Source organism: Mesoplodon densirostris, chromosome 20 (assembly GCF_025265405.1).
Source record: "Mesoplodon densirostris isolate mMesDen1 chromosome 20, mMesDen1 primary haplotype, whole genome shotgun sequence".
NCBI lineage: Eukaryota > Metazoa > Chordata > Mammalia > Artiodactyla > Ziphiidae > Mesoplodon > Mesoplodon densirostris.
The window spans coordinates 34,544,297-34,563,591 of record NC_082680.1 but is presented as its reverse complement, the minus strand read 5'-3'; the positions used below and the strand labels follow the sequence as shown (position 1 = coordinate 34,563,591).

Sequence of the window (19,295 nt, the reverse complement as noted above, 5' to 3'; positions counted from 1 at the left end):
ACTTTACTTCAGATAAATTCACTTTAAATTTTGAGCCTATCTTAAAGACGAAATAAATGAAATAGAGAATGTCAATAAATGATGCTTACTCTTCTTTCCATCCATATCTGCATGGATTTTCCGAGCCAAGAAACCACTTTTGTACACAGCAGCATTTGGGTCGTGGGGAATGTCCAAGAATGGGTTGGTAGTACTCCCAATACGGCTGATGGTCTTTGGATGTGTTCCATTAGCCTTCTCATCAGTACCTTCTGACGGAGACTTTTTTTTCTCTTCATCATCTCTAAAAGGATAAAACAAAGATTGAACACACAGGTTGAGTAACACAATATTAAATGTGAACATTGTGAGTAACACAATAGTCAATGAACAGAGTTATTTGGTGTAATAAACTATCATATTTTCTAATGGTCTATCAGTCTTAATAACAACGACCATGATAAAAATAACTGAGGTTCACTAAACATCTCCCGTGTGCCAGGTATTAATGACCATGACAGTCTTGTAAGACTGATATTAGTATCCTATACCACAGGTAAGGAAATAGACTCAAAGTTTAAATAAATATGCCAAAGCACAGACCTAGGAATTGAAGGAAGAAACAGTGAGGATATGACTGTAAAACTCTAAAGCCTCTGGTCTTTACACCTACTACAGGGCCTTCATGTTTGTGTTCTTTCAAACAAGTACAAGTTCTTTGGCAGAGATCATGATTTTGATTTTGATTTCTGCATGACCTAGAATAGCACCAAGCATACAGAATACGACAAGTACAGATTAAGTCCAGTAAACAATATGGGACTATATCTGCCAAATAACCAGGTAATCTCTAATATCAAAACCTCAAGTAAAGCTACCAACGGGTTAGGATGGGGGTGCCATGCACAGTGCTTTGGCATCTTAGAGCTACTACTTTCCCAATCGCCATTAAAGATTGGAGCACCCTATCTATCACTGACCGAGAAAACCCCTAATTGCCCAGCCCCCCTTTTGAATCCCCATTCCTTCAAGCAGGGAAAGTTGAACGCTGAAGTTATAATGTACGTTAAGTATGAAGGAGGTGGTCACATTCAGCTAATAAATAGAGGGGAAGATTAGAAGAAAGCTAATAAGCTCTGATATACTGCTGGAAAACACATAACCAGAATAAGAGCATTTGTCTTAGCTCTCCAGTTTGAGTGTCCTGAATCATCTCTGGTTTCATTGTTTATTAAGCTTTGAATATTGAATCTTTTTATAAAACTTCAACCAAAGTAACCACCACCAAAATATATTTAAAATAAACCACAAGCTTAACAATCATCAAAAGTGTTTATTTGGGGGCTTCCCTGGTGGCGCAGTGGTTGAGAGTCCGTCTGCCGATGCAGGGGACACAGGTTCGTGCCCTGGTCCGGGAAGATCTCACATGCCATGGAGTGGCTGGGCCCGTGAGCCATGGCCGCTGAGCCTGCGCGTCCGGAGCCTGTGCTCCGCAATGGGAGAGGCCACAACAGTTAGAGGCCCGCGTACCGCAAAAAAAAAAAAAAAAAAAAAAAAAAAAAGAAGTGTTTATTTGGTTATCAGAGTAAAACAGACATTTTTCATTTTTCCCCATTGGTATTTTATAAATAATTGTGAGATATATGAAAATAACACTGAACTCAGGCAACTATACATTACTTTTAATTTTATTTTTAGATAATTTTGGATTTGCAAAGATAGTACAAAGTCCCCTTATGCTCATCATCCAGTTTCCCCAATGTAAACACCTTTTATTTTCTTTTGGCCGCGTCACGTGGCATGTGGGATCTTAGTTCCGATCAAACCCGGGCCTCCTGCAGTGGAAGTGCAGAGTCCTAACCACTGGACCGCCAGGGAATTATCTCCAATGTTAACATCTTATAGAACCATAATAAAAGTGTCAAAATTAAGAAATTAACAATACAATACTAAGAAGTAAACTTTAGACTTTATTCAGATCTCACCCATTTTTTTTCACTAATGTTTTTTTCTTTTCCAGAATCCTATCCATGACCCCACAGTGCACTTGGCTGTCATGGCTCTTTAGTCGCCTCTAGACAGTGACAACTTTTAAGCCTTTACTTGTCCTTCATGAGCTAGAAGATACTAGGCAGTGATTCTGTAGGGTTGTTTGATGTCTTCTCATCATTAGATTGAGGTTATACATTCTTGGGAAGGATACCATGGGTGATACACCCTCTCAGTACACCAGATCAGGAGGTACATGTTTTATTATTAGTGAGATGCACCTGGATCACTTGGTTAAGGTGGTTTCTGGCAAGTTTCTATACTGTAAAGTTACTATTTTCCTTTGCAAATGATTTGGGGGAGATATTTTGTGACTATGAAAACATCCTGTTTCTCTTTAAACGTAGGACCACTAATTTTAGCATTCATCTGTGTATTCTGGCTAAGACAATTATACTGTAGTGATCTAATGGTGATTTTTTTTTATTTCCCTAATTTATTCTACATTATTCATTGAAATTCTTCTGTAAGTATGGACACATGGATATTTATTTTATTATTTGGATTGTAATCAAACACTACCATTATTTAATCTGTTGTTCAAATTTTTCCAGCTTTGGTCATTGGGAATTCTATCAAGTAGGCTTCTGTGTCCTTTCATCATGCCTCATCCTTTTTCCTTTTTGTTTTGTAAGTATTTCCTTTCTTTCAGGTACCACAAGATGCTACCTCCAAGCTCATCTTGTATTTTCCTTGTGTCAGCCCTGGAAGCAACTACTCTACAAGGAGTCCCACTTCTATTTATTGGAGAATGGTATTTAGAAACCAAATCCAGGTGCTAGGTGTGCTTACTGCCTCTAGGCCCTCTCAACAGACACACCTAGGGAAATACATAGATATTGCATATATATATATATATATATATATATATATATATATATATATATATATATATATATATATATATATATATATATATATATAATCCAGCTATCCCTCCCTCCCTCCCTTCCCATGAGTTCATACTGTTATCTCCAACCCAAGCCAGCAAGACAAAATTCATTCCAGCCTTTGCCTTTTGCTTATTTGTACTTCTTCAACAGTGAGAAACCTGGCTTTCTTACCTACAATATATTTATTTATTTATATGTTCAACCCGAGTAAACAACGGGTTGTTTGTTATATATAACAACGGTTATGCAATTCATTTGGAAAACAAATTAATTTCGTATAGTCTGAAATATATCTTGCGTTCCCCATACCGTGGCTGTTATTTAAGAAATGTACATACACAAAATGTACTCCTCGAGAAGTACAATTCTATGGGAATACATACTGCATAATGTATCTACCCCCACAACATCAAACAAAACAGTTCTGTCACCCCCAAATTCCCTCTGCTGCCTTCTTTTCGTCAATTCCTCTCCCTGACCAATTCCTGAAACTACTTGTCTCCCTTCCTTCCCAATAGTTTTGTCATTCTCAAAATGTCACATAAATGGTTTATTTTACTTGTCAAAACATATTTAAGATTCATCCATATTGTTGTGAGAATCAATAGTTTGTTCACTTTCATTGATTAGTACTATTTTATTTTATGGACATACTAGTTTATTTATGCATTTACTTTCCCCTACCCCACACCTCCAGCTTTACTGAGGTAAAATTGATTTATTTATTGTAAGGTATTTTAAGTGTACAACCCGATGATTTGATATACACATACATCATGAAAGGTTCCCCAACATTGAGTTAACAAATCCAACACCTCACATATTTATTTATATATTTATTTTTGGTAAGAAATTTAAGCTTTTCTCTCTTAGTAAATTTCAGTTATACAATGCACTGCTATCAACTGTAGTCACCATGTTTTACATTATTTCTTCAGACCTTATTAGTCTTGCAGCTGCAAGTTTGTACCCTCTGAACAAACTCTCCCTATTTCCCCCACACCATATGCCCTGGCAACCACTTTTCTACTCTCTGTTTCAGTAAGTTAGACTTTAAAAAAAAAATCCACATATAAGTGATTCCATATGGTATTTATCTTTATCTGCTTTATTTCACTTAGCATAATGCCCTCCAGGTTCATCCATGTTGTCAAAAATGACAGGATTTCTTTCTTATTTTAGGGCTGCATAGTATACCAGTGTGTGTGTGTGTGTGTGTGTGTGTGTATCATATCTTCTTTATCCATTCATCCACAGACGGACTTTAGGCTGTTTCCATATTTGGCTATTGTAAATGATGCTGCTCTGAACATAGGAGTACAGATATCTCTGAAATAATTATTTCTTTTCCTTGGCTATATATTCAAAAGTAGGATCGCTGGAACATATGGTAGCTCTATTTTTAAGTTTTTGAGGAACATCCATAATGTTTTGCATAGCGGCTGTACCACTCTACATTTCCACCAACAGTGCACCAGGGCTCCCTTTTCTTCATGTCCTCGCCAGCATTTGTAACCTCCTGTCTCTTTGATAATAGACATCCTAACAGGTATGAGGTGATATTTCAGGTGGTTTTGATTTGCATTTCCATGATTTGTGATGTTGACCACCTTTTCATATACCTGTTGACCTTTTTTATGTCTCTTTAGAAAAAAATGTCTACTTAGGTCCTTTCCAAATTTTTAAACTGAGTTATTTGATTTTATGCTAATGAACTGTGGGAATTCACTGTATATTTTGGATATTAACCCCTTGTCAGATATAGGATTTGCAAAAATTTCCTCTTACTCCATAGTTGCCTTTTCATTTTGTTGACGGTTTCCTTTGCTGTGCAGAGCTTTTTAGTTTAACTTAGATCCACTTGTTTATTTTTGCTTTTGTTGTCAAATCAAAAAAATCACTGTCAAGACCAATGTCAAGAAGTTTCCTCCCTATGTTTTCTTCTAGTTTTATGGTTTCAGGTCTTATGTTCAAGGCTTTAATACAGTTTGAGTTGATTTTTGTGTTTGGTGTAGGAGGAGGTCCACTTTTGTTCTTTTGCATGTAGATTATCAATTTTCCTAACACCATTTATTGAAGGGACAATTCTTTCTCTTGTACATTCTTAGCTGCCTTGTGTGAGTTAATTACTGGGCTATTGGGTTCCACTGACTTATGTGTCTGTTTTTATGTCAATACCATACTGTTTTGATTATTTTATAGTTTGAAAGGAATTGTGATGCATCCAGCTTTGTTATTATTTCTCAAGACTGCTTTGGCTACTTGGGGTCTTTTGTGGTTCCATGCAAATTTTAGCATTGTTCTATTCCTGTGAAAAATGCCATTGGAATTTTGATAAGGATTGCACTGAAGCTTTAGATTGCTTTGAGTATTATGAACATTTAACAATACTAATTATTCAAATCCATTAGCACAGAATGTTTTTCATTTGTGTCCTCTTCAATTTCTTAATCAATGTCTTATAGAGTTCAGTGTATAGACCTCTGACCTCCTTGGTCAAATTTATTCCTAAGTATTTTGTTGTTTTTGGTGTTATTGTAAAAATGATTATTTTCTTAATTTCTATTTCTGATAGTTCATTGTTGGTATATGGAAATGTAACTGATTTTTGTATATTGATTTTATATTGTGCACTTCATTTATTAATTCTAATAGTTTTTTGGTGGACTATTTAGGGTTTTCTATATATAGTATCATTTCACCTGCAAATAAAGACAATTTTACTTCTTCCTTTTTAATTTGGATGCATTTTATTTTTCTTGCCTAATTGCCACGTCATCCTTATACTGTTCTTGATTTTAGAGGAAATGCTTTTCAAGGTTGAGTATATGATGTTTGCTGTGGGCTTGTCACATATGGCCTTTATTATGTTAAGGTACATTTCCTCTACACTCAATTTTTTGAGAGTCTTTATTACAAATGGATGTTGAATTTTGTCAAATGCTTTTTCTGCATCTGTTGAGATTATGATTTTTATCCTTCATTTTCTTAATGTGGTGTACCACATTTACAGATTTACAGATGTTGAACCACCTCTGCATCCCTGGAATAAATCACACTTGATCTTCATTTATGATGCTTTTAATGTGCTGTTGGACTGTTTTCTAGTATGTTGTTGAGGATTGTTTGCATCTATGTTCATCAGTGTTACTGGCCTGTGATGTTCCTTCCTTGAAGCATCCTTGTCTAGCGTTGGCATTGGGGTGATGGTGGCCTCATAGAATGAGTTTGGCAGAATCACTCCTTTTCATTGTATGGATAGTTTAAGGATTGGCATTCATTCTTCTTTGAATGTTTGCTAGAATTCACCAATGAAGCCATCTGGTCTTGGACTTTTATTTTTTGTTTTGTTTATTTAATCAGTAATCAAATACCTGTCCAAGTAATTACTAGTAATTGGTCTCATCAGTTTTCCTGTTTTTTTTTTTTTTCATGATTCACTCCTGGTAGGTTGTATGTTTCTAGGAATTTATCCTTTTCTTCTACTTTGTCCAATTTGTTGTCATATAACAGTCTCTTATGATCCTTTGTATTTCTGTGGAATCAATTAAATGTCTCCCATTTCATTTCTAATTTATCTGAGTCCTCTTTATTTGAGTCTCTATACTGGTTTAAAATGTTCTGCTGAGTTTTGGGGATGAAATTATGATTTTTCTCTATATAAACATCAGGCAAAAGGAGTACAGTGTCTAATATGGTAGCCACTGGCTACATATGGCTACTGAGAACTTAAAATGTGGGTAGTCCAAATTGAGATGAAAAATAAATAAAAAAATACACACCATATTTCAAAAGACTTGGTACAAAAAAGGAAAATATTCCAATAATTTTTCTACCAAATACATATTGAAATGATAATATTCTGGATACACTGGGATAAGTTAAAAATACTTTATAAAATTAATTTTACCTTTTTTAAACTTTGATGAAGTAGCTACTAAAAAATTTTAAATTACATACGTGGCATGCATCACATTTCTTTTAGAAACGCTGTTGTTAGAGAGGCTTGTATATTCTAAGACATATTAAAACCAAAGACAAAAACAGAAGAACAATAATCGGAGAAATGTTCAACAAAGTACAGCTCAGTAAAACCCTGACAATAAGTGAGGGCTGAAAATATTCAATCCTGCTAAACAAGTATTCTTCAAATTACAAAGGTTAATGAAATGATCATGTCACCTTACACTTAAATTCACTTTACTTTTTATTGTGTCATTAAATAGAATAGTATAGTGCTACCCTGGTGGTGCAGTGGTTGGGAGTCTGCCTGCCGATGCAGGGGACACAGGTTTGTGCCCCGGTCCGAGAGGATCCCACATGCCGCGGAGTGGCTGGGCACGTGAGCCATGGCTGCTGGGCCTGTGCGTCCAGAGCCTGTGCTCCGCAGTGGGAGAGGCCACAGCAGTGAGAGGCCCGTGTACCGCAAAAAAAGAAAAAAAAAAAAAAAAAAAAAAAGAATAGTATATTCTACTGAGATTCCAGACGTCTTAACATCTTATGACCTACAAAATTCCCCAAAACATTCTTTAATCTGTCCACTGTGTAATCATGTATGAGTCACTGGGTGGTCAAAGTCCACAGCTTAATATGCAGTCCATTTGGAGAACAACAAAAGCTCTGGTGCTATCAAAAAATTATCTTTCTATTTCTCTGTTCTTTCTAAAGATCAACTGTAAATCACGAATTTCCCATATCCTATGTTACCTATGACAGGTGTGCTTTTATTTCTAAACAAAAAAGATAGATAAGGAACCATGCAAGTCCTGGAGTCCTATATTTCACTGGAATTCTACAAAGAACGGAAAACAACTGCTTTTTTTGAATTTTATTTTATTTTATACAGCAGGTTCTTATTACTTATCTATTTTATACATATTAGTGTATATATGTCAATCCCAATCTCCCAATTCATCCCCCCACCCAGTTTCCCCCCTTGGTGTCCATACTTTTGTTCTCTACATCTGCATCTCTATTTCCACCTTGCAAACCAGTTTGTACCATTTTTTCAGATTCCATGTATATATGTTAATATATGATATTTGTTTGTCTCTGACTTACTTCACCCTGTATGACAGGCCCTAGGTCCATCCACGTCTCTACAAATGACCCAATTTCGTTCCTTTATGTGGCTGAGTAATATTCCATTGTATATATGTACCACATCTTCTTTATCTATTCGTCTGTCAGTAGGCATTTAGGTTGCTTCCATGACCTGGCTATTGTAAATAGTTCTGCAATGAACACTGTGGTACATGTCTCCTTTTGAATTATGGTTTTCTCAGGGTATATGCCTAGTAGTGGGATTGTTGGGTCATATGGTAGTACTATTTTTAGTTTTTTAAGGAATCTCCATACTGTTTTCCATAGTGGTTGTATCAATTTACATTCAAACCAAAAGTGCAACAGGGTTCTCTTTTCTCCACACCCTCTCCAGCATTTGTTGTTTGTAGATTTTCTGATCATGCCCATTCTAAAAGGTGTGAGGTGATAACTCATTGTAGTTTTGAATTGCATTTCTTTAATAATTAGTGATGTTGAGCAGCTTTTCATGTGCCTCTGTATGTCTCCTTTAGAGAAATGTCTATTTAGGTCTTCTGCCCATCTTCTTTTTTTTTTTTTTTTTTGCGGTATGCGGGCCTCTCACTGTTGTGGCCTCCCCCGTTGCGGAGCACAGGCTCCGGACGCGCAGGCTCTGGACGCGCAGGCTCAGCGGCCATGGCTCACGGGCCCAGCCGCTCCGCGGCATATGGGATCCTCCCAGACCAGGGCACGAACCCGTATCCCCTGCATCGGCAGGCGGACTCTCAACCACCTGCGCCACCAGGGAGGCCCCCATCTTCTAATTGGTTTTTTTTTTTTTAATGTTGAGCTGCATAAGCTATTTACATATTTTGGAGATTATCCGTTGTCCATTGATTTGTTTGCAAATATTTTCTGAACGTTGTCTTTTCATCTTGTTTAGAGTTTCCTTTGCTGTGCAAAAGCTTTGAGTTTCATTAGGTCCCATTTTTATTTTTGTTGTTATTTCCACTACTCTAGGAGGTGGGTCAAAAAAGGTCTTGCTGTGATATATGTCAAAGAGTGTTCTTCCTATGTTTTCCTCTAAGAGTTTTATAGTGCATGGCTTTACATTTAGGTCTTTAATCCATTTGGAGAATATTTTTGTGTATGGTGTTAGGGAATATTCTAATTTCATTATTTTACATGTAGCTGTCCAGTTATCTCAGCACCAGTTATTGAAGAGGCTGTCTTTTCTTGACTATATATCCTTGCCCCCTTTGTCATAGATCAGTTGACCATAGGTGTGTGGGTTTATCTCTGGGCTTTCTATCCTGTGCCATTGATTTATATTTCTGTTTTTGTGCCAGTACCATATTGTCTTGATTACTGTAGCTTTGTAGTATAGTCTGAAGTCAGGGTGTTCTGCCACCTCTGTGTTTTCCCTCAAGATTGCTTTCACTATTTGGGGTCTCTTCTGTCTCCATTCAAATTTTAAGATTTCTTGTGCTAGTTCTGTACAAAATGCAATAGGTAATTTGATAGGGATTGCATTGAATCTGTAGACTGCTTTGGATAGTATAGTCATTTTCACAATGTTGATTCTTCCATTCCAATAACATGGTATATATCTCCACCTGTTTGTGTCATCTTTGATTTTTTTCATCAGTGTCTTATAGTTTTCTGAGTACAGGTCTTTTACCTCCTTAGATAGTTTTATTCCTAGGTATTTTATTCTTTTTGTTGCAATGGTAAATGGGAGTGTTTCCTTAATTTCTTTTTCTGATTTTTCACCATTAGTGTATAGGAATGCAAGAGATTTCTGTGCATTAATTTTGTATCCTGCAACTTTACCAAATTCATCGATTAGCTCTAGTAGTTTTCTGGTGGCATCATTAGGATTCTATATATGTATAGTATCATGTCATCTGCACACAGTGACAGTTTTCCTTCTTCTTTTCCAATTTGTATTCCTTTTATTTCTTTTTCTTCTCTGATTGCTGTGGCTAGGACTTCCAAAACGATGTTGAATAATAGTGGCGAGGGTGGACATTCTTGTTTTGCTCCTGATCTTAGAGGAAATGCTTTCAGTTTTTCACCATTGAGAATGATGTTTGCTGTGGGTTTGTCATATATGGCCTTTATTATGTTCAGGTAGGTGCCCTCTATGTCCACTTTCTGGAGAGTTTTTATCATAAATCGGTGTTGAATTCTGTCAAAAGCTTTTTCGGCATCTATTGAGATGATCATATGCTTTTTACTGTTTAAATTGTTAATATGGTGTATCACATTGATTGATTTGCGTATATTGAAGAATCCTTGCATCCCTGGGATAAATCCCACTTAATCGTGGTGTATCATTCTTTTAATGTGCTGTTGGATTCTGTTTGCTAGTATTTTGTTGAGGATTTTTGCATCTATATTCATCAATGATATTGATCTGTTATTTTCTTTTTTTGTAGTCTGGTTTTGGTAACAGGGTGATGGTGGCCTCGTAGAATGAGTTTGCGAGTGTTCCTTCCACTGCAATTTTTTGGAACAGTTTGAGAAAGATGGATGTTAGCTCTTCTCTAAATGTTTGATAGAATTCACCTGTGAACCTATCTGTTCCTAGACTTTTGTTTGTCGGAAGATTTTTAATCGCAGTTTCAATGTCATTACTTCTGTTTGGCCTGTTCATATTTTCTATTTCTTCCTGGTTCAGTCTTGGAAGGTTATACCTTTCTAAGAATTTGTCCATTTCTTCCAGGTTGTCCATTTTATTGGCATAGAGTTGTTTGTAGAAGTCTCTTATGATCCTTTGTATTTCTGCAGTGTCAGTTGTAACTTCTCCTTTTTCATTTCTAACTCTGTTGATTGGAGTCTTCTCCCTTTTTACCTTGATGAGTCTGGGTAAAGGTTTATCAATTTTGTTTAACTGCTAGAAGAACTGGCTTTTAGTTTTATTTATTTTTTTTGCTATTGTTTTCTTCATTTCTACTTCATTTGTTTCGTAACATCTTTATTGGAGTATAATTCCCTTACAATGGTGTGTTAGTTTCTGCTTTATAACAAAATGAATCAGCTATGCATATACGTATATCCCCATATCTCCTCCCTCTTGCATCTCCCTCCCACTCTTCCTATCCCACCCATCCAGGTGGTCACAAAGCACCCAGCTGATCTCCCTGTGCTATGTGGCTGCTTCCCACTAGCTATCTATTTCACCTTTGGTAGCGTACATATGTCCATGTCACTCTCTCACTTCTTCCCAGCGTACGCTTCCCGCTCCCCATGTCCTAAAGTCCACTCTCTACATTTGCATGTTTATCCCTGTCCTGCCTCTAGGTTCTTCAGAACAATTTTTTTAAGATTCCATATATATGTGTTAGCATACAGTATCTGTTTTTCTCTTTCTGAGTTACTTCACTTTGTAGGACAGACTTTAAGTCCAGCACCTCACTACAAATAATTCATATTGTTTCTTTTTATGGCTAAGTAATATTCCATTGTATATATGTGCCACATCCTATTCATCCATTCACCTGCCAATGGACACTTAGCCTGCTTCCATGTCCTGGCTATTGTAAATACAACTGCAGTGAAGATTGTGCTACATGACTCTTTTTGAATTATGGTTTTCTCAGAGTATATGCCCAGTAGTGGGATTGCTGGATCGTATGTTACTTGTATTTTTAGTTTTTTAAGGAACCTCCATACTGTTCTCCATAGTGGCTGTATCAATTTACATTCCAACCAACAGTGCAAGAAAGTTCCGTTTTTTCCACATCCTCTCTAGCATTTACTGTTTGTAGATTTTTTGATGATGGCCATTCTAAATGGTGTAAGGTGATATCTCACTGTAGTTTTGATTTCCATTTCTCTAATGATTAGTGATGTTGAGCATCCTTTATGTGTTTCTGGCAATCTGTATATCTTCTTTGGAGAAATGTCTATTTAGGTCTTCTGCCCATTTTTGGATTGGGTTGTTTGTTTTTTTGTTATCGAGCTGCATGAGCTGCTTGTAAATCTTGGAGATTGATCCTTTGTCAGTTGCTTCATTTCCAAATATTTTCTCCCACTTTGAGGGTTGTCTTTTGGTTTTGTTTATGGTTTCCCTTGCTGTGCAAAAGCTTTTAAGTTTCATTAGGTCCCATTTGTTTATTTTTGTTTTTATTTCCATTTCTCTAGCAGGTGGGTCAAAAAGGATCTTGCTGTGATTTATGTCATAGAGTGTTCTGCCTATGTTTTCCTCTAAGAGTTTGATAGTGTCCGGCCTTACATTTAGGTCTTTAATCCATTTTGAGTTTATTTTTGTGTATGGTGTTAGGGAGTGTTGTAATTTCATACTTTTACATGTACCTGTCCAGTTTTCCAAGCACCACCTATTGAAGAGGCTGTCTTTTCTCCATTGTATATTCTTGCCTCCTTTATCAAAGATAAGGTGACCACATGTGCATGGGTTTATCTCTGGCCTTTCTATCCTGTTCCGTTGATCTATCTTTCTGTTTTTGTGCCAGTACCATACTCTCTTGATTACTGTAGCTTTGTAGTGTAGTCTGAATTCAGGGAGCCTGATTCCTCCAGCTCCATTTTTCATTCTCAAAATTGCTTTGGCTATTCGGGGTCTTTTGTGTTTTCATATAAATTGTGAATTTTTTTGTTCTAGTTCTGTGAAATATGCCAGTGGTAGTTTGATAGGGTAGTTTGGTAGCTTGATTAAATCTACATTGAATCTGTAGATTGCTTTGGGTAGTAGGGTCATTTTCACAATGTTGATTGTTCCAATCCAAGAACATGGTATATCTCTCCATCTATTTGTATCATCTTTAATTTCTTTCATCAGTGTCTTATAATTTTCTGCATACAGGTCTTTTGTCTCCTTAGGCAGGTTTATTTCTAGATATTTTATTCTTTTTGTTGCAGTGGTAAATGGGAGTGTTTTCTTATTTTCACTTTCAGATTTTTCATCATTAGTGTATAGGAATGCCAGAAATTTCTGGGCATTAATTTTGTATCCTACTACTTTACCAAATTCATTGATTAGCTCTGGTAGTTTTCTGGTAGCATCGTTAGGATTCTCTATGTATAGTATCATGTCATCTGCAAACAGTGACAGCTGTACTTCTTCTTTTGCAATTTGGATTCCTTTTATTTCCTTTTCTTCTCTGACTGCTGTGGCTAAAACTTCCAAAACTATGTTGAATAATAGTGGTGAGATTGGGCAACCTTGTCTTGTTTCTGATCTTAGTGGAAATACTTTCAGTTTTCACTATTGAGAACGATGTTGCTGTGCGTTTGTCATATATGGCCTTTATTATGTTGAGATAAGTTCTCTGTATCCCTACTTTTTGGAGCGTTTTTTATCATAAGGGGGTGTTGAAATTTGTTGAAAGGTTTTTCTGAATCTATTGAGATAATCATATGGTTTTCTCCTTCAACTTTTAATACGGTTTATCACATCGAATGATTTGCGTATATTGAGTAATCCTTGCATTCCTGGGATAAACCCCACTTGTTCATGGTGTATGATCCTTTTAATGTGCTGTTGGATTCTGTTTGCTAGTATTTTGTTGAGGAGTTTTTGCATCTATGTTTATCAGTGATATTGGCCTGTAGTTTTCTTTCATTGTGACATCTTTGCCTGGTTTTGGTATCAGGGTGATGGTGGCCTCATATATTGAGTTTGGAAGTGTTCCTCCCTCTGCTATATTTTGGAAGATTTTGAGAAGGGTAGGTGTTAGCTCTTCTCTAAAAGTTTGATAGAATTTGCCCGTGAAGCCATCTGATACTGGGCTTTTGTTTGTTGGAAGATCTTGAATCACAGTCTCAATTTCATTGCTTGTGATTGGTCTGTTATATTTTCTATGTCTTCCTGGTTCAGTCTCGGAACGTTGTCCATTTCTAAGAATTTGTCCATTTCTTCCAGGTTGTCCAGTTTAATAGCATAGAGCTGATTGTAGTAATCTCTCATGATCCTTTGTATTTGTGCAGAGTAAGTTGTTACTTCTCCCTTTTCATTTGTAATTCCATTGAGTCTTCTCCCTTTTTTTTCCTGATGAGTCTGGCTAATGGTTTAAAAATTTCGTTTATCTTCTCAAAGCACCACCTTGTAGTTTTATTGATCTTTGCTATTGTTTCCTTCATTTCTTTTTATTTCTGATGTGATCTTTATGATTTCTTTCCTTCTGCTAACTGTGGGTTTTTTTTGTTGTTGTTGTTCTTTCTCTAATTGCTTTAGGTATAAGGTTAGGTTGTTTATCTGAGATGTTTCTTGTTTCTTGAGGTAGGTTTGTATTGCTATAAACTTACCTCTTAGAACTGGTTTTGCTACATCCCATAGGTTTTGGGGCGTCGTGTTTTCATTGTCATTTGTTCCTTGGTATTTTTTGATTTCGTATTTGATTTCTTCAGTAATCTTTTGGTTATTTCTTAGTGTACTGTTTAGCCTCCATGTGTTTGTATTTTGTATAGATTTTTTCCAGTAATTGATATCTAGTCTCATAGCATTGTGGTTGAAAAGATATTTGATATGACTTCAATTTTCTTAAATTTACCAAGACTTGATTTGTGACCCAATATATGATCTATCCTGGAGAATGTTCCATGAGCACTTGAGAAGAAAGTGCATTCTGTTGTTTTTCAATGGAATGTCCTATAAATATAAATTAATTTATCTTGCTTAGTGTATCATTTAAGGCTTGTGTTTCCTTATTTATTTTCATTTTGGATGATCGTCCACTGGTGAAAGTGGGTTGTTAAAGTCCCCTACTATGTTTGTGTTACAGTCGATTTCCCCTTTTATGGCTGTTAGCATTGGCCTTATGTATTGAGCTGCTCCTTTGTTGGGTGCATAAATATTTACAATTGTTATATCTTCTTCTTGGATTGATCCCTTGATCATTATGTAGTGTCCTTCTTTGCCTCCTGTAATAGTCTTTATTTTAAAGTGTATTTTGTCTGACATGAGAATTGCTACTCCAGCTTTCGTTTGATTTCCATTTGCATGGAATATCTTTTTCCTTCCCCTAACTTTCAGTCTGTATGTGTCCCCAGGTCTGAAGTGGGTCTCTTGTTGACAGCATATGTATGGCTATTGTTTTTGTATCCATTCAGCCAATCTATGTCTTTTGGTTGGAGCATTTAGTCCATTTACATTTAAGGTTGTTGTCGATATGTATGTTCCTATTATCATTTTCTTAATTGTTTGGGTTTGTTAATGTAGGTGTTTTCCTTTTCTTTTGCTTCCTGCCTAAAGAACTTCCTTTCGCATTTGTTGTAAAGCTGGATTGGTGGGGATGAATTCTCTTAGCTTTTGCCTGTCTGTAACGCTTTCAATTTTTCCGTCGAATCTGAATGAGAACCTTGCTGGGTAGAGTAATCTTGGTGGTAGGATTTTCCCTTTCATCACTTTAAATATGTCCTGCCACTCCCTTCTGGCTTGCAGATTTTCTTTTGAAAGATCAGCTGTTAACCTTATGGGGATTGCCTTGTATGTTACTTTGGCTTTTTCCCTTGCTGTTTTTAATATTTTTTCTTTGTATTTAATTTTTGATTAGTAAATGCCTTGGCATGTTTCTCCTTAGATTTATCCTGTATGGAACTCTCTGCACTTCCTGGACTTGACTGAACATTTCCTTTCCCATATTAGGGAAGTTTTCAACTATAATCTCTTCAAATATTTTCTCAGTCCCTTTCTTTATCTGTTCTTCTTCTAGGAGCCCTATAATTCGAATGTTGGTGGGTTGAATGTTATCCCAGAGATCTCTGAGACTGTCCTCAATTCTTTTCATTCTTTTTTCTGTATTCTGCTCTTTGGCAGTTATTTCCACTATTTTATCTTCCAGGTCAGTTATTCTGCTATTGATTCCTTCTAGAGAATTTTTAATTTCATTTATTGTGTTGTTCATCATTGTTTATTTGCTCTTTAGTTCTTCTAGGCCTTTGTTAAATGTTTCTTGTATTTTCTCCATTCTATTTCCAAAATTTTGGATCATCTTTACTATCATTACTCTGAATTCCTTTTTCAGGTGGACTGCCTATTTCCTCTTCATTTATTTGGTCTGGTGGGTTTTTCCCTTGCTCCTTCATCTGCTTTGTGTTTCTCTGTCTTCTCATTTTGCTTAACTTACTGTGTTTGGGGTCTCCTTTTCACAGGTTGTGGGTTTGTACTTCCCGTTTTTAGGGTGTCTGGCCCCTGTAGTTAACATTGGTTCAGTGGGTTGTGTAGGCTTCCTGGTGGAGGGGACTGGTGCCTGTATTCTGGTGGATGAGGCTGCTTCTTGTCTTTCTGGTGGGCAGGACCACATCTGATGGTGTGTTTTGGGGTGTCTGTGACCTTATTATTATTTTAGGCAGCCTCTCTGCTAATGGATGGGGTTGTGTTCTTGTTTTGCTAGTTTGCCATTCAGTGTCCATCACTGTACCTTGCTGGTGGTAGAGTGAAGCTGGGTCTTAGCACTGAGATGGAGATCTCCGGGAGAGCTCTTGCTGTCTGATATTACGTGGAGCCAGGAGGTCTCTGGTGGACCAATGTTCTGAACTTGGCTCTCCTACCTAAGAGGCACAGGCCTGACACCCAGGCAGAGCACCAATACACTGTCAGCCACATGGCTATGGAGGAAGGAGTGCTGCTACCCAGCTGTTGCGGGGTCCAGGGGTTTAGAGAAGGGGCTCCTGAGGAAGGAGGCGCCTCCCAGTAGGCTGCTTCTGGAAGTGCTGAAAGAAGGTGGAGGCTGCAACCAGCTGCGGCCGACAGGGTGAGGTGCCGTCACATCCACCTATTACGTTTATTTCTGCTCTGATCTTTATGATTTCTTTCCTTCTACTAACTTTGGGTTTTGTTTGTTCTTCTGTCTCTAGTTGTTTTAGGTGTAGGGTCAGATTGTTTGAGATTTTTGTTTCTTGAGGTAGGATTGTATTGCTATAAACTTGCCTTAGAACTGCTTTTGCTGTATCCCATAAGTTTTGGATCATTGTGTTTTCGCTGTCATTTGTCTCTAGGCATATTTTGATTTCCTCTTTGATTTCTTCAGTGCTCTCTTGGTTATTTAGTAATGTATTGTTTGGCCTCCATGTGTTTGCGTTTTTACCTCTTTTTTCATGTAATTTATTTCTAATCTCATAGAGTTGTGGTCAGAAAAGATGCTTGATATGATTTTAATTTTCGTAAATTTACTGAGGCTTGATTTGTGACCCAAGATGTGATCTATCCTGGAGAATGTTCCATGTGTACTTGAGAAAAAAGTGTAATCTGCTGTTTTCAAATGGAATGTCCTATAAATATCAATTAAATCTGGTTTATGGTGTCGTGTAAAGCTTGTGTTTCCTTATTAATTTTCTGTCTGGATGTTCTGTCCATCGGTGTAAATGAGGTGTTAAGGTCCCCCACTATTACTTTGTTACTGGCGATTTCTTCTTTTATAGCTGCTAGCATTTGCCTTATTTATTGAGGTGCTCCTGTGTTGGGTGCATATATATTTATAATTGTTTTATCTTCTTGGATTGATCCCTTGATCATTATGTAGCATCCTTCTTTGTGTCTTGTAACATTCTTTATTTTAAAGTGTATTTTATCTGATATGAGTATTGCTACTCCAGCTTTCCTTTTTTTTTTGTTTGTTTGTTTGTTTTGCGGTACATGGGCCTCTCACTGTTGTGGCCTTTCCCATTGCAGAGCACAGGCTCCGGAAGTGCAGGCTCAGCAGCCATGGCTCATGGGCCTAGCCGCTCCACGGCATGTGGGATCTTCCCGGACCAGGGCACGACCCCGTGTCCCCTGCATTGGCAGGCGGACTCTCAACCACTGCGTCACCAGGGAAGCCCTCCAGCTTTCTTTTGATTTCCATTTGCATGGAATATCTTTTTCCATCCCCTCACTTTCAGTTTCTATGTGTCCCTAGGTCTGAAGTGGGTCTCTTGTAGACAGCATATATATGGGTCTTGTTTTTGTATCCATTCAGCAAGCCTGTGTCTTTTGGTTGGAGCATTTAATCCATTCACATTTAAGGTAGTTATCAATATGTATGCTCCTATTACCATTTTCTTAATTGCTTTGGGTTTGTTTTTTGTAGGTCCTTTCCTTCTCTTGTATTTCCCATTTAGAGAAGTTCCTGTAGCATTTGTTGTAGGGCTGGTTTGGTGGTGGTGAATTCTCTTAGCTTTTGCTTATTTGTAAAGCTTTTAATTTCTCCATCGAATGTGAATGAGATGCTTGCTGGTTAGAGTAATCTTGGTTGTAGGTTTTTCCCTTTCAGAACTTTAAATATGTCCTGCCACTCCCTTCTGGCTTGCAGAGTTTCTGCTGAAAGATCAGCTGTTAACCTTATGGGGATTTCTTTGTATGTTATTTGTCATTTTTCCCTTGTTGCTTTTAATAATTTTTCTTTGGCTTTAATTTTTGTCAGTTTGATTACTCTGTGTCTTGGCGTGTTTCTCCTTGGGTTTATCCAGCCTGGAATTCTCTGCACTTCTGGAACTTGGGTGGGTATTTCCTTTCCCCCATTAGGGAAGTTTTTGACTATAATCTCTTCAAATATTTTCTCAGGTCCTTTCTCTCCCTCCTCCTTCTGGGACCCCTATAATGAGAATGTTGGTGCGTTTAATGTTGTCCCAGAGGTCTCTTAGGCTGTCTTCATTTCCTTTCATTCTTTTTTCTTTATTCTGTTCTGCAGCAGTGAATTCCACTATTCTGTCCACTTATCTGTTCTTCTGCCTCAGTTATTCTGCTATTGATTCCTTCTAGTGTATTTTTCACTTCAGTTATTGTACTGTTCATCTCTGGTTGTTTGTTCTTTAATTCTTCTAGGTGTTTATTCTTCAATTCTTCTAGATCTTTGTTAAACATTTCTTGCATCTTCTCGATCTTTGCCTCCATTCTTTTTCCGACGTCTTGGATCATCTTCACTATCATTATTCTGAAGTCTTTTTCTGGAAGGTTTCCTATCTCCACTTCATTTAGTTGTTTTTCTGGGGTTTTGTCTTGCTCCTTCATCTGGTACATAGTCCTCTACCTTTTCTTTTTGTCTATCTTTCTGTGAATGTGGTTTTCCTTCCACAGGCTGAAGGATTGTAGTCCTTCTTGCTTCTGCTGTCTTCCCTCTGGTGGATTTGGCTATCTAAGAGGATTGTGTAGCCTTCCTGATGGGAGGGACTGTTGGTGGGTAGAGCTGGGTATTGCTCAGGTGGTGGGTAGAGGTGGGCGTTGCTCTGCCCTCTGGTGGATGAGGCTATCTAAGAGGCTTGTGCAGGCTTCCTGATGCAAGGCACTGGTGGTGGGTAGACCTGGGTGTTGCTCTAGTGGGCAGAGCTCAGTAAAACTTTAATCTGCTTGACTGCTGATGGGTGGGGCTGAGTTCCGTCCCTGTTGGTTGTTTGGTCTGAGGTCACCCAGCA

At 37.3% G+C, this 19,295-nt stretch overlaps 1 protein-coding gene across 6 annotated transcripts in view; it reads right to left on the bottom strand.

Moving 5' to 3' along the window:
- The window catches only part of PSD3 (pleckstrin and Sec7 domain containing 3), a 567,622-nt gene that overhangs the window by 104,678 nt on the left and 443,649 nt on the right, over window positions 1-19,295 (bottom strand). For all 6 annotated transcript variants that reach the window (XM_060086127.1, XM_060086126.1, XM_060086129.1 and 3 more), the window contains one exon: window positions 90-283. In XM_060086127.1, coding sequence (XP_059942110.1) covers window positions 90-283 — 194 coding nt within the window. The remainder of the gene's footprint in view (window positions 1-89; window positions 284-19,295) is intronic.